Here is a 14855-nt window from a genome sequence, read left to right on the forward strand (position 1 = left end):
ATTTAGCCATTCTAATAGGTGCGTAGTAATATATTATTGTGATTTTAATTTGCATTCCCCTAATGCAAATTAATGATGCTAAATAACTTTTCCTGTGATTATTTGCCATTTGTATATCTTCCTCAGCAAAATGTCTTTTGCCCATTTTCTGATTGCCTAATTTTTTACTGTTGAATTTTGAGAGTTCTCTATACAACCTAGATGCTAGTCTTTTGTTGGGTAGAGCGAACATTATTTCTTCCTTTCCTATCTGTATGTCTTTAATTAATTTTTATTGCCTTATTACAGCAGCTATAACTTCCAGTATTTTATTGAATAAGAGAGTTGAGAAAGTAGACATCCTTGCCTTGTCCCCAGTCTTAGGGGAAAAGCATTCAGTATTTCACCATTAAATACAATGTTAGCTATAGGATATTTGTAGATGTTCTTTATCAAGTTAAGGGAATTCTGCCATGGGTTGAATTGGGGCCCCCAAAAGGATACGAACAAGTGCTAATCCCTGGTGCCTGTGAATGTGATCTTATTTGGAAACAGGGTCTTTGCAATGTAATTAATGATGACATAGATCACCCTGGATTTAAGGTGGGGCCTAAACCCAATGACTGCTGTCATTATAAGAACAAGGAGAGTGAGATTTGTCACACAGATACATAGAAGGAAAGGCCATGTGAAGATGGAGTCAGAAATTGGAGTGAAGCATATACAAGCCAGGAACGCCAAGAATTGCTAGCAGCCAGCTAGGAGAAAGGCATGGCATGGATTCTCCAGAATCAATTCTGCCAGCACTTTGACTTTGGAATTTTGGCCTCCAGAACGGTGAGAGAATAAATTTGTCTGTTTTAAGCCACCCAGTTTATGGCGATTTGTTGCAGCAGCTTTTGGAAACTAACACATCGTCTATTCCTAACATGCTAAGAGGTTTTGGGTTTTTTGTTTTGGTTTTTTGGTTTCTCTCTTTCATGAATGGGTGTTGGATTTTGTCAGGTACTTTTTCTGTATCAATTGATATGCTCTTTTTTTTTTAAGTTAGCCTGTTGATATGAGAGATTACACTGAATGGTTTACCCCAACTATGCAAGGCCGGTTCAACACTTGAAAATTGATTAATGTAACTCATCACAGCAATAGGCTAAAGAAAAATATCACATGATCATATCAATTTATTCAGAGAAAGCGTTTGACAAAATCCAACATGCATTCATGATAAAAGTTCTCAATAAACTAGGAACAGAGGACTTCTTCAACTTGATGAAGAACATTTACAAAAACCCTACAGCTAACATCATACTTAATGGTGAAAAACTAGAAGCTTTCCTACTAAGGTCAGGAACAAGGCAAGGATATCCCCTTTCATCACTCCTTTTCAACCTCATACTGGAAGCCTAGCTAATGCAATAAGACATAAAAAGGGAATAAAAGGTATACAGATTGTGAAGGAAACAAGAGATGACATGACTGCCTATGCAGAAAATCCAAAAGAATCAGCAAAAATCTCCTGAAACTAATAAATGATTATTGCAAATTTTTGGGATACAAGGTTAATGTACAAAACTTTATCGCTTTCCTATCTATAAACGGGACTCTACTCAATATTCTGGGATAACCTATATGGGAAAAGAATCTTAAAAAGAATGAATATATGTATATGTATAACTGAATCACTTTGCTGTACACCTGAAACTAACACAACTTTGTAAATCAACTATACTATAATAAAATTAAAATCAAAAAAACACAATACAATTTACATTAGCACTCCCAGAAATGAAATACTTCAGTGTAAGTCTAACAAAATACGTACAAGATCTGTATGAGGAAAACTAAAAAATTCTGATGAAAGAAATCAGACAAGAATTAATAAATGGAGAGATATTCCATGTTTAAGGAAGACTCAATATTTCCGAGATATCAGTTCTTCCCAACTTCATCTATGGACTCAATGTAATCCCAGTCAAAATCCCAGCAAGTTATTATGTGGATAGCAACAAAGTTATTCCAAAGTTTATATGGCGAGGCAAAAGACCCAGAATAACCAAGACAAATACTGAAGGAGAAAAACAAAGTTGGAGGACTGACACTAACCAACTTAAAGACTTCCTATAAAGCTATAGTAATCAAGACTGTGTAATACTGATGAAAGAATAGACAAATAGATCAATGGAACAGAATAGAGAGGCCAGAAGTAGACCCACATAAATATAGTCAACCGATCTTTGACAAAGGAGCAAAGGCAATACAATGGAGGAAAGAAAATCTTCCCAACAAATGGTTCTGGAACAACTGGATTTCCATGTGCCAAAAAAAAAGGATCTAGACATAGAACTTACACATTTCACAAAAATTATCTCAAAATGGATCACAGATCTAAATGTAAAAAGCAAAGGTATAAAACTCCTACAACATAACATAAGAGAAAATCTAGATGACCTTGGGTTTGATGATGACACCAAAAGCATGATATTTACAGAAGACAAAGATAATAAAGGACCATTATCCAAAATATACAAAGAACTCTTAAAACTCAATAATAAGAAAGCAAACAACCAGATTATAAAATGGCAAAGACCTTAAAGAGACAGCTCACCAAAGGTGCTATATAGATGGCAAATGAGCATATGAAAAGATGCTCCACATTTTATGTCAGCAGGGAAATGCAAATTAAAACAACACTACTGGGGGACTTCCCTGGTGGTCCAGTGGTTAAGACTCTGCGCTTCTAATGGAGGGGGGACAGGTTCGATCCCTGGTCGGGGAACTAAGATTCCACATGCTGCATGGCGCAACCAAAATTTTTTTAAAATTTTAAAAAAAAATCCACAACAGTGACACACTGAATGCTGATGAGGATGTGGAGCACCAGCAACATTTGTTGCTGGTGGGAATGTAAAATGGTACAGGCATTTTGAGATAGTTTGGTGGTTTCTTACAAAACTAAACATACTCTTACCATACTATCCAGCAATTGTGTTCCTTGATATTTAACCAAAGAAGTTGAAGACTTATGTCTACACAAAAATCTGCACACAGGTTTATAGCAGCTTTATTTATAACTGCCAAAACTTGGAAGCAACCAAGATGTCCTTCAGTAAGTGAATGGATTGATAAACTGTGGTACATCCAGACACTGACAATATTATTCAGTGCTAAAAAGAAATGAGCTATCAAGCCATGAAAAGACATGGAGGAACCTTAAATGCATATTCCTAAGTGAAAGAAGCCAATTTGAAAAGGCTACACACTGTATGATTCCAACTATATGACATTGTGGAAAAGGCAAAACTATGCAGACAGTAAAAAGATGAGTGGTTGACAGGGGTTGGTGTAGAGGAAGACATCAATAAGTGGAGCACAGAGGATTTTTAGGGGAGTGAAAATACTCTGTACAATAATATAATGGTAGATACATGTGATTATACATTTGTCAAAACCTACAGGCATTGTGTTAGAAAACTCCTACTTAAATCTTTTATTTTAGCAGACAGTCACTTTTGTTTTATGTTTTGCACACAGGTCTTGGCCTATTTTTGCATATTTCTAATGCCAGTTTAATTTTTGTGGTGTTGTTTTGGTCTGTTTGGTTATCTGGGGTCACCAGGGCTTCTATTTATCCCTGACCCCGTCGCCTGAGCACGTGGAAGCATTTCCCTAGGTCAGGTTTCTGCGTATCTCTCAGTGGGAGACAGGTATGGCAGGACACTCCTATTGGAACCCCCAGCTGCCCTGGTGTCTCTTTGTGGGGGAGGAGAGACAAAGAGCCTTCTAGAACCAGATACTTTCTGTGGTTTCATCCCTCTTATCTGTTCCACCCTCCCTCCTCAGTATCGCTAGGTGAAAGTAGGGAGTCTCAGGCCCAGTGAGGAAGGAGATCACTTCTTTTGTCTACTATCGTTGGTGGGTCTCCTGATGATTGCCCCTTGCCAGTGGTGTTGAGCTCATCTGATGTTAGAGGGACTCCCACTCAGTTTGGGGGAAGAATCAGTCTCCCTGTGGGCTGCTATGTTAGGATCAAGAAATGCCAGGACTGGGGCCCCTTCCTCCTTTGGATAAAGAGGCATAAGATACCCTGCCTCTCTGTAGTTCCCAGGGTCCAAGCCAGTTTGCTTTCTTCTTACTATCTTTCAGAGTTTTCCCTTGGTTGTCTCTTGCATTATTTCCAGGGAGGCTTTATACTTGTGCTTAGTAGGGAGAAGCAAGGAGACACAGATCTATGTCATTTTGCCCAAACCAGAAATCTCCCTCAAGATTTAAGACTGTAAAAGGGGCCTAAGAGAACTATTGGCCTTAGAAAAGGATCTGCTTCCCATACGATTTAGAGGAATACCAAAGAGCTCCCTACGCCAAAATCCAGCCTACCACTGTACTTGAAATCCTTAGTACTATGTAAACATTTTCCCAAGGGATGTTATAGGGGACAATATTTTGGGTAACACTATAGAGGCATTGGCTCATCGTAATAACTGGTTATTATCCATTGCGAAGTCAGAGTATAGAAGCTTTCCCGGATGGAACATAAGACTGTCAGGCAAGTATTAGAAAAGGTCAAGTTTAAGAGGTGCTCTCTATGCTGCAGGGGAGCTAGAGTGAGAACGCTAGCTGCCTTCCAGGTTGGGACAGGATGAGGATACAAAGATGGTGGGAAGAACAGAGGAAATAGTACAGAAAGACAAATTCCTGGCCCTCTTCCCAAAGACGACTTTAATTTTATTTTTTCTTTATGACAGTGGTCAGGCAAAAGGAACTCAGAGAATTAAACATTTTGAAAATTTTAAAGAAAAAGCAAACCATGGTACTGATTACCCTTGGTTTCCTGGATTCAATAGCCATGTCCTTTGTCACAGCCAGGCCATCTGGTCCAGCTGCTTCTCTGTTAGAGTTGGCTGTTTACATGGCAACCAATGTCTTGATGAATTGAGAGAAGTGTTTTAGGGTAGACACCAAGGCAGCACCTTCTAACTCCATGCAGTTTTCCCTTTCCCAATGTTCTCCTCCCTATGGGTTTCTGGTTCCCATCATGCGTATCCCCAAAACAAAATTGGCCTGCAGAAATCAGCTACATTTTCTGATGGAAAGTTCACTGGAGAAAGCTAAGTGACTCTCTCCTGCCCTCAGAAGCCCATCTCATTTCTCCTGGAAGTTAGCCACATCCATCTCTGGCTATGCCCAAATAGTGACTTCCAAATGTCTTTAAAGCAACCAAAATTAAAGGGATAGAATGGGGATTCGGTGGCCATTAAAGTTCCCATAAACTTTCCCCTAAAAAAGGGGTTTTGAAGGTATTATTTGGCCATCATTTTTGTCCTCTATTTTATGTCCCAGTATCTATTATGGGATTGGCTAAAGGTAATAATTTATGGTAGGTAAGGCAAAAAAAGAACAAAAACCAAAAACAAACCAAAAAAGCCTTTAAGGGCTACCCTCGACAAAAGTGCCTGAAGGCAGAGTAAACACAATTCTCACACAAGGTAAGCCATGGAAGAAGTCTTGATGCCTATCAGTTAGTATCTGTTGAACACCTATTTTCTGCCACAAAGAGTGCTAACACTGGGGAAATACTCATGAACAAGACAGACACAATCTCTGCCTGCCATGTCAACGCATGAGGAACCATTTATAGTACAGACCAGAATGGAGGCAAATGAAAATCAAGGATTTGGGATTTTCAACGTATTTTTAATAGAAGACATATAAATATGTAAATTGAGATCTGTAAAAGCTCAACAATATCACCTCGGAATAAGTATGGTAACCTCCAAATCTACTGTGAGACAACATATTTTTAAGAATACGACACATTGTTCTGTAAATAGGTAACAATTGGCAAGGCAATATTTCCAGGCCATTTTTATTGCCCTGATTCCCAATACTCAGCACCATAATCAATCCTTAAATTCTGAAGAAAAGACAGTTTTCAGAAACTGTCCATCTCTAATATAATGACAATACATTTCAGAGCTGAGTTATATATTTCCAGATGAACTTTAAAAAAAAGTCACATCATTCAATTAGTGCACACTCACTACTTAAACCTCTGAGACCACTGTCTATCCCAGCACTGTCCAATAGAACTTTCTGTGATGATGGAAATGTTCTACAGCTGTGCTGTCCCACGTGTAGCTATGGAACACCTGAAATGTGGCTAGTGTGACAGAAGAACAGAATTTCTTATTTTATTTAATTTGAATTCATTTATATTTAAATAGCCACATGTGGATAGTGAACAGTACAAATTTAGTCTTAAACTGAAAGTGATTCTGTGTGTGTCAGGAAAAAAAAATGTTCCCTTCCTTTGGATTCATTTAGTTTAAATTGAGAAATTATTTAAAAATTGAAAAAGTCAGAAAAAATCTCCACATTGACAAGACTGTGAATAAACAGCAAAATAAAGATTAGTACCTGATTTAAACAAACTCAGAATTGCAATTTCACTCACTGACCTGGCTGAATTAAAAACAACACCCCCCAAAAAAAAACACATACATGGTTGAAATATGTGTGACTGCTTTTAAAAATCAGTGAATACTATTAAAGGAAAATAATCCAAGCTGTATACACTTGAGTTAATCAACACTCTAGAAAGATTTTAAATGCCTCATGTTTTGGTAATGATTGTTCATTCATCTATTTAATGCCTACAATGTGGAAGGCACTTTGCTTGTAGGGGGATTATTATTCTCCTATTATACCAAATAGCCATATTTGACCTGATGCATTTGAAGTGATTTAATTTCCAGCAACTTCATGTAAAATTGCTTCATTTTTGAGTTAGGGAATAATATAACCAAATGATCACTAACGTTATGGATCTGACTGCAAAACCAAAGTTCAAATATATTACTGCATTAAAATGCATAGCACGTACCTTCCGAGAATGGAAACAACATTAACATATCTTTCCAACAGGTGACTAATATATATTACAAGCATCTAAAATGATATGCTTGAACTTTTGCAAAAGACATTTTTTTTTTGCAGAAGACATTGTTGATTAACATTATTTTCCTGAAGTAGAATTTAACCCAACTTCCTTAGAAGTCAGCAGAAAGGTTTTCATTAAAATAAAATCAGTCATGCTTACCTGTACAAAAAATTCATTTTATGTATGTAAGTGAAAATCATTTCTGGATGCTTGGGGTTTGAGGAGGTAATCCACTCTTTTATTTTTCCACCTTTATTCAAATATGATTTACATATAACATCGTGTAAGTTTAAGCTGTACAAAGTGTTGATTTGATATATATTTCAAAATGATTACCACCATAGCATTAACTAATACTTCCATCACATCACATAATTATGTTTTCTTTTTTGTGGTGACAATATTTAAGATCTACCCTCTTAAAAACTTTCAACCATATAATACAGTATTGTCAATTGTAGTCACCATGCTGTACATTAGATCCCCAGAACTTATTCATCTTCTAACCGGAAGTTTATACCCTTCGAACAACATCTCCACATTACCGCACACCCACCACCCCTGGTAACCACTGCTATACTCTCTGTTTCTATGAATTCAGTTTTTTGTTTTTAGATACAATTCTACATATGAGTGAGATCATACAGTGTTTGTCTTTCTCTCACTTATTTCACTTTGCATAATGCCCTTAAGGTCCATCCATGTCACGAATGCCAAGATTTCGGAAGGTAGTTAATTCTTTCAGTAAACCTTTCCTATGTGCCCACCATGTGCCAAGCACCATGCTTGACACCAAAAATGTGACATTCTTCCTGACCAGGAAACAAGTCCAGGTAGGACATCAAATTACACATGGATGGAAACATTACCAGTTACCTCATAGCCATTTCTGGATCAACTGATGGACACTACTAACGCCAGGCATACATTACTGAACTCTTTCTTTCTCTGACTTCCATACTTATGTAAGCAAACAACAATATATTGTACCATATATTGTACCATATTTCCATTCTATCTACTAGACTGACACTACCACATTTTGCTTTGGGCCAGCTAAATTGTATATGTACACTATACACCAACAAAACCAGTTATACAGTAATTTAAAAGCAAAGTCTCTGAAGTATTTATTGGTCACTCTGATTGGGCTTTGTTCCAAAAGTCATAATCAAGTAAGATCCTGACATCATCTAAGTAAGTTTTAAACAATAAAAAAAAATGTATACAAGGTATAAACCCAATTTTGTAATGTAATACATACACTTGCAAAGGAAAAAAATAAGAAATTCACCCAAATCTCTGGTAAGATTTCTGGTGACTTTTATTTTCTTATTTATACATTTCCGTATTTCCAACCTCTCTACAAAGACCATACATTACACTTATAATCGGTAAAAAGTATATATATATATATATATGTTTGTTAGAGTGAACAACCACTCTTGCAACTGTTCTGAAACTGGCATCTAGTATAGGCCAGAGAAAGGCGTCACATAGGGAAGTAGGTGTTGACTACAGGTGTGATTTTTAGAGGGCTAGTGCAGAAGGCCCAGGGGCGACCCAATTAGCTAATGACTGGAAGCTCTTTAAAAGGAACAAAGACTTTCACTGTCTAAAGTTAAGGTTTTAAAATGAATATCCCTGGGGGAAAGGGAAAATAGTAACATATGTTCCCACCAGGATGGAAATTGAGAAAGGCGGCTTTTTCCAGCTCTAAGTCCTGGTTAGATCACTGGATAAATGCAGTATTGCCTTCTGGTGACTCCACGGAACATGTTTGTTTAAACAGTAACGAACATTTAGAGAGCTATTACTAAATACCATATAGTTTTGAAAAGTAACACTTTTTTCTGATTATAAAAATTATGTAATATTCTTTGTAGAAACCGTGGAAAATATGAAAAAGGCAGAGAATAAGATAAAAAAACATCTATAATCCCAGCAGCCGGAGGCAATCACCATGAGCAGTTTGGTATATAACCTTCTAGTAATTTATTCTAGGAATGTGGGTATATCCTGCTTTTTCACTCAATATTTTATCCTGAGCATTTTCTTATGTCATTAAATATGTTTAGTAAACCTCATTCTAATAACTGCCTAATATTACTGATGGCTTAAAAATATCATTTCTTGGGTAAACAACCTTCTTGTATCTACCATGGACCTAATTTATCATAAGAACAGATTCAAAATGTATCCGGTATTTGAAAAAACTGGCCAAGGGGTTTTTCTGAATTAGTGATCTCTCCTGGGCCTACCAACATTAGGATTTTGACTCTAAAAATAATTTTGTTCCACTCAAACCCCTAAAAACACCCATATTGTGCACAACGATAAACCACTCACATATTTTCCTAAACACAGTCTTATGTTTGGAAAAGGACAACTCTTAAGAAATGTTAGATAGTAAAGCACTCCCAGCCAGGCTTAGCAAGTCAATCAAAATGAGTTTGAAGGAAATGCTGAAGTAAAACAGAGAAAAATGTATCCTTGGCACAAACTTCAGCTTCTGAGTAAATTCATCTGTTCAACTTTCAAACAAAAAAAAGGGAGATACTGTGATTTTCCTGTGAAAGAAATCCTTATTCAGAAACTACATAAAACAATTCTATTTACAGGCTGGGCCCCCAAAATATCAGCATGACACATATTTGCTAAGCAAGATTTCCGAAAATTATTTTACTCAGCATACGAATCATAGTTCCTTTTAAGCACAGGAGGGGAATAGTCTATGTAAAAATTTGTGATTTCAGTTTAAAAAGAAACTCTATTCCCAATGATCTGTGGTCGGTTGGAGATCCTTTCCTTACCTGCAAGGCAGCTTAGGATCAGAAAGACCTTCCAAAATGTGAACACCATCGTGCCAAGGTTCGCTGAGCGCAGCCAGGGTCCAGTAGCTCTCCTGGGCTAGGCTGAGTCTCAAACTGGCTTCTTCAGTCACACCGAGGTTTGCCAGTCTTATCTGCTGGCATCACCAAGCAAACAAGCCTCTTCGGGCTTACTTATTGGGTACAGACCTTTCTCAGAGCAGATGTGTGTTTCTTTGAAACACTTTTCATGGGGCGTGTTTCCTTGACATATTTGCTACTGTGTTAATAATAAACCCACATATTTAAATTCTTCAATCTTACACAGATTCTCTAAGTTTTATTGTTTAAAATCAATCTTATTGAAAAGCTGTACTTGGGGGGGGAAGATATAATTGGAAGAGAGTCTATATAAATAAAAGTTGACAAGGCTAATTAATTTCAAATACTTCTATAAAAGTCTCAGGGCATTGATTCACTAACCTTTTACAAATTAAGTTAGCAAATTGGTGCTCTAAGATTTTCTCAGGGGACAGGGTTCACAGGAAGGGCACTGCGGACATGAAGTAAGAAAGCATTCATTTCTATGTGAACAAACTCTGGACATGTCACACTTTTGTGAAGCCCTAGCAGTAGGATGAATTGCATGCTTTTGTCTTCCAAGTTAGAAACCCTATAGCATTTATTCATCCACCTAATTTTGCAAAATCAGGTGAATGAATAAATGCTTTAAGACTTCCACTGGATGAGCCTGAATTTTTGCAGAATTAGGATACTGAATAGGTACCACAGAGTTAACTTGGAAAGGGGGTTCACTAGAAAGGAATGGCAGGCTGCAGAGATGAGAGGCCTTCAATTGAACATGAACTTCTAACAAAGTTGCTCTCATGCTTACGTTACCCTGAGATACATAAGGGCCTCCTCTGGCTCTTCACCTGCAAGCTCTAAATGCTGGTGTTTCTGTCTCTACAGTAGTTCTCAGATTTGTCCCTTCTCCAGTCTGCTGCTTCCATCCCGGTCCAGGCACGCAGCTCCTCGCCTCTAGCCTACTGTAGCAGCTTCCTAAATGGTCTCCCTGACTCCTTCCCCCTTCACTCCGTGTACCAGCCACATGCCAATGTTCCAATCTTGATCACGCATCTTCAATGACACCATTATGGACTCTTTCATCAAGTCCAAAGTCCTTATTCTGGATTCCCAGCCTTCCAGCCTCTGGTCCTCACCTCATCTGAACTTAAGTCATGTTAAGTCATCCACCTGAAAAATGCTGTCAAAGGTTATTGCCTCAAAGTGTTCAGTCCCATGAAATATGTGCAAGTTGCAGTGAGATGTTTTATGAATTTTAATTCACAGGAAATATTTGACACCATCTCATCTCAGCCAAGCCAGTTTCCCACTGCTCCTCAGAAAGCCATTTTGCTCTCATCAGGTATGATACCTTCTCGAAGCCTTCTCTGTCCATGTTCATGTCTGATGCCAAACTTTGGCTTCAGGTGAATTCCATCACTACTTAGAACTTTCTCCTCCCTCCTTTTGCTCTCTAAGCATATTCTTAGCGCAGATCAGTCATGCTGTCCTATGTGAAAACTTTGAAGAGCCCACAAACCGCCCCTCTCTGGGCTCCCTCTTGGATAAATCTGTATTGTACTTAGATCCAATACCCTACAGTTGGCTCCTGATTACTCTTCAGTAGTCTCCTGTTTATTAATGGGGTCTCCCCTAAATCCACTGGCTGTGAGCCCCTCCAGGGCAGGGACCAGGTCTTATACAAGGAGTTCCCAACTTAAGAAAGGGTATGCCCCAAAATGTATTGGTAAGCCCATTGTTTGAACCCAAGAGTACACATTCCTGCTAAAGCAATGCTATAAATGAAGTCTCATTCCCAAACCTACGCAGAACATAGTCTAGCAGTGGCTTGAATTCTGGGTGCTGGGCAATGTAGGGTAGGGGAGGAGAAGAAGGGGCAGCAGGTGGCAGAGAAAGAACATTCCTTTCCTTTCCCAAGACACAGGTTGAGTACAAGGCAATGTTTTTTCCCAAATAACTATTACATGTCTTTGTCACCCACCTTCCCTTCTGCCCCCCACCCTCGTGGTCCACTGGCCCCTCGTGTACCTAGGCTTCCCTAAGGGAGGGTCTTACTCCCCCAAAATCCTGTGCGGAAAAATTACTGTTTTCTTTCCAATCCTATTCCTCCAAGAAACACACTCCCTCCTCTGTATAAGCAGGTATCAGCTCCATACTAGGAGGGAACAAAATCAATTGCCATGAACATTCCCCAACCTGTTTACACTATTGAAAATAGAATGCTTGTCTTCCCCCAGGTAAATCTCTGAACGGGAGTATCAGGCAATGAATAAAGACAAATGGTCTGAGGGAGGTTTTGCAGAGGAGGACAACTTGTAGGGCAGCCTTCTGGAGGTCCACACCAGCTCTTCTCAGCCTTGGTTCTGCCTCTGAGCCACCAAGCCTCCGAGAGACCCATAGTTTTCATAATGGCTCCTCTGGAAGTAATACTGGCTTTTCCAGTGGTGGGGAGCTGGAATGGGGAAAGAAATCTCTGAGTCCGGTGTTTATCAGCTAAGGACTTCCTGTGTTTCCTTCCGTGTGCCATAGGTGATATAGTAGGGTGATCATATAATTAATCATAAAACTAGGACAGTTTTGAGAGTGAAAGTGGTGCTATTAACAATTACATGAGACAGATAGTGTAAACCGTGACAGTCCCAGGCAAACCTGAACGTCTGGCCTCCTGCCCCCAGGAGAGTGCTAAGCACACAGGAGGTGCTAAATAAGAGCCTGCTGATTAATTCAGTATGTCCAGGGTGATTGGCCCTGAGATGAGGAGTGGAGGGTATAGCTCAAGGCTATTGCCAAAATCCATCTGCACCAGAATCTCTCATACAAACATAAAACACTCTAGAAAATTTAAGTAAAATGCTTACACTGTTGCTATGTGGGAACTAACTTGGACAGGTAGAGCTCTGTTAAAATAAGAGATCATCTAAAGTTTCCACTTCGGACTGAATTTTGATGTCATTGACTATTGCTCAGAAGAAGCGAGTCATTAACTGGCATGTGAAATATTATCAAATATCTTGCAGAGTTTTACAGAGCTTTACAATTTTCAAACTGCTTTTCCATTTTATCTTCACAACTGATAATAAAGTAGGGCAGGTATTATCTACATTCTCTGTATAAGAAAACAGAGGCTCAGAAACGTTGTGTCTTTCCCAAGGCCACAGAGCACGGATTAGATGCTGTCCTTCCTGTCACACTGCACGGTGTAACTGTATCGTAACAAACATGCCACTGCCTTCAGGGTTCTTCTCTGGGAACTTTCAGAAACGTGCACTATCTGACTTATCCCTCATTTTTTTTATACTTAAAAATTACAAAAGTAATACATTTTGACTGTAAAGGGATTTCAAAGAACAAAGAAGCATACAGAGGATAAAAAAAATTCTCCATTCTCTCACCCACATGTGTAATCTCATGCCATGTTCACAAGCAATGGGAGTTTTTCATTTTTCTCAGCCTTTCTATGAATTTACACACATGCACATGAGGTGGGTTTATTCTTTTTTTTTTAAGGTAATCATAACAGATGTATTGCTCTATTAAGTTGGGTTTTTTCCCCCCAGAAAGCGCTTTTGTTATCTCTTTATGTTACCATGTACAAGTACATCTATAGATCTACCTTATCCGTTTTAAGGCTATATGGTATTTCATAGTATGAATGTACAATACCACAACTTACTTTACCATTCTCCTCTTGGTGAATTCTTAGGTCATTTCCAGTATTTCACTATTATAAACAATGGTGAAATGAACATTCTTTTGCTTATATTTCTGCCCACTTATGTGATTATTTCTGTAGATTAGGTACCTAGAAATGGAATTGCTGGATGATCAAGGGGTATGAACATTTTAATTTGGGGCAGATTATGAAACATCGCTCACCAGAAATTCTTTACAAATCTACACCTCCATTAAGAGTGTATGAGAGTGCCCGTTTCTCCACAGCCTTGTCCACAATGAAATTTATCAGTCTTTTAATTTTATTAGTATCATGGATGAAAACTGGTATTGCATTGTTGTTTTAATCTGTATTTCTCTAATGAGGTTAAGCCTCTTTTCATAGATTTACTGGCCTAATTTCTGTTCCTTTTCCTGTAAACTGCCTGTTTTATGACCTTATACCATTTTCTCACTGAGTTATCTTTGCATATTGTAGAAGTACTCTTTACAGTTATGAATCTTAATCTGAGTTTGGTACATACATTACAAATATTTTCTTCCAGCCCATCACTTTTTAAAAAAATTTGTCTTTTAGTATAAAGAAGTTTGCATTTTGTCGTAGTTAAATCTAGCAATTTTTTTTCTTTGCAGCTTCTGAGTTTCATGTCTTCTTTAAGAAATCCTTCTCTAATCCAAGACTATAGAAATATTATTATATAATGTTAATATTAATATATAATATTATACTTTCTTCTAGTGTTTCTATCATTTTGTCCCATCTTTCAGTTATGGCAATTCTCCCCTTCCACTTTCTCAGGCCAAAAGCCTTTGTGTTATCCTTGACTCCTCTGCTTCCCTCATGGACCACAACTAATTCATCAGCAAATTCTTCTGGGTTCGTGTTTAAAATATACCCAGGCTCTGACCACTTTTCCCACCTTTCACTGTTACCATCTGAGTCTCAGTCGCCATCATCAATTGCCTGGCTCACTGCAATAGGCCCCTAACTGGTCTCCTTGCTTCGCCTTTGTCCCCCTTGTCTATTCTCACGGCAACTGGAGTGATTCTTTTCTATGTAAGTCAGATTACGTCTCACTTTTGCTCAAGATCCTCCAATAGTTCCCAATTTCTCTCACAGTAAAAGCCAAAGTCTTTAAAATGACTTAGAAGACCCTAAGGTGATCTGCATCACCCATTCCACACCTCTCCAACCTTATCTCCTACCATTCTTCCCTCTCTCACTCTGCTCCAGCCACCTGCTCTTCTTGTTGACCTTCCACACCAGCCAGGCATGCTCCCACTTTTTAGGGCATTTTCACTGGCAGTTGCCTCTGTCTGTGACACTCTAACCCCAGATATCAACAGGGCAAACTCCCTCATCATGTCTT

The 14855-nt window shown here is 38.4% G+C and overlaps 1 protein-coding gene across 1 annotated transcript in view; it reads right to left on the minus strand.

Moving 5' to 3' along the window:
- Positions 1-11194, minus strand: part of VSIG1 (V-set and immunoglobulin domain containing 1) — a 34605-nt gene extending 23411 nt beyond the window's left edge. The window contains 3 exon segments of the mRNA XM_060137288.1: positions 9730-9802; positions 9804-9881; positions 11165-11194. Coding sequence (XP_059993271.1) covers positions 9730-9802; positions 9804-9881; positions 11165-11194 — 181 coding nt within the window.
- Between the last annotated feature and the right edge of the window lie 3661 nt (positions 11195-14855).

Source organism: Lagenorhynchus albirostris, chromosome X, assembly GCF_949774975.1.
Source record: "Lagenorhynchus albirostris chromosome X, mLagAlb1.1, whole genome shotgun sequence".
NCBI classification, from domain to species: Eukaryota; Metazoa; Chordata; class Mammalia; order Artiodactyla; family Delphinidae; genus Lagenorhynchus; species Lagenorhynchus albirostris.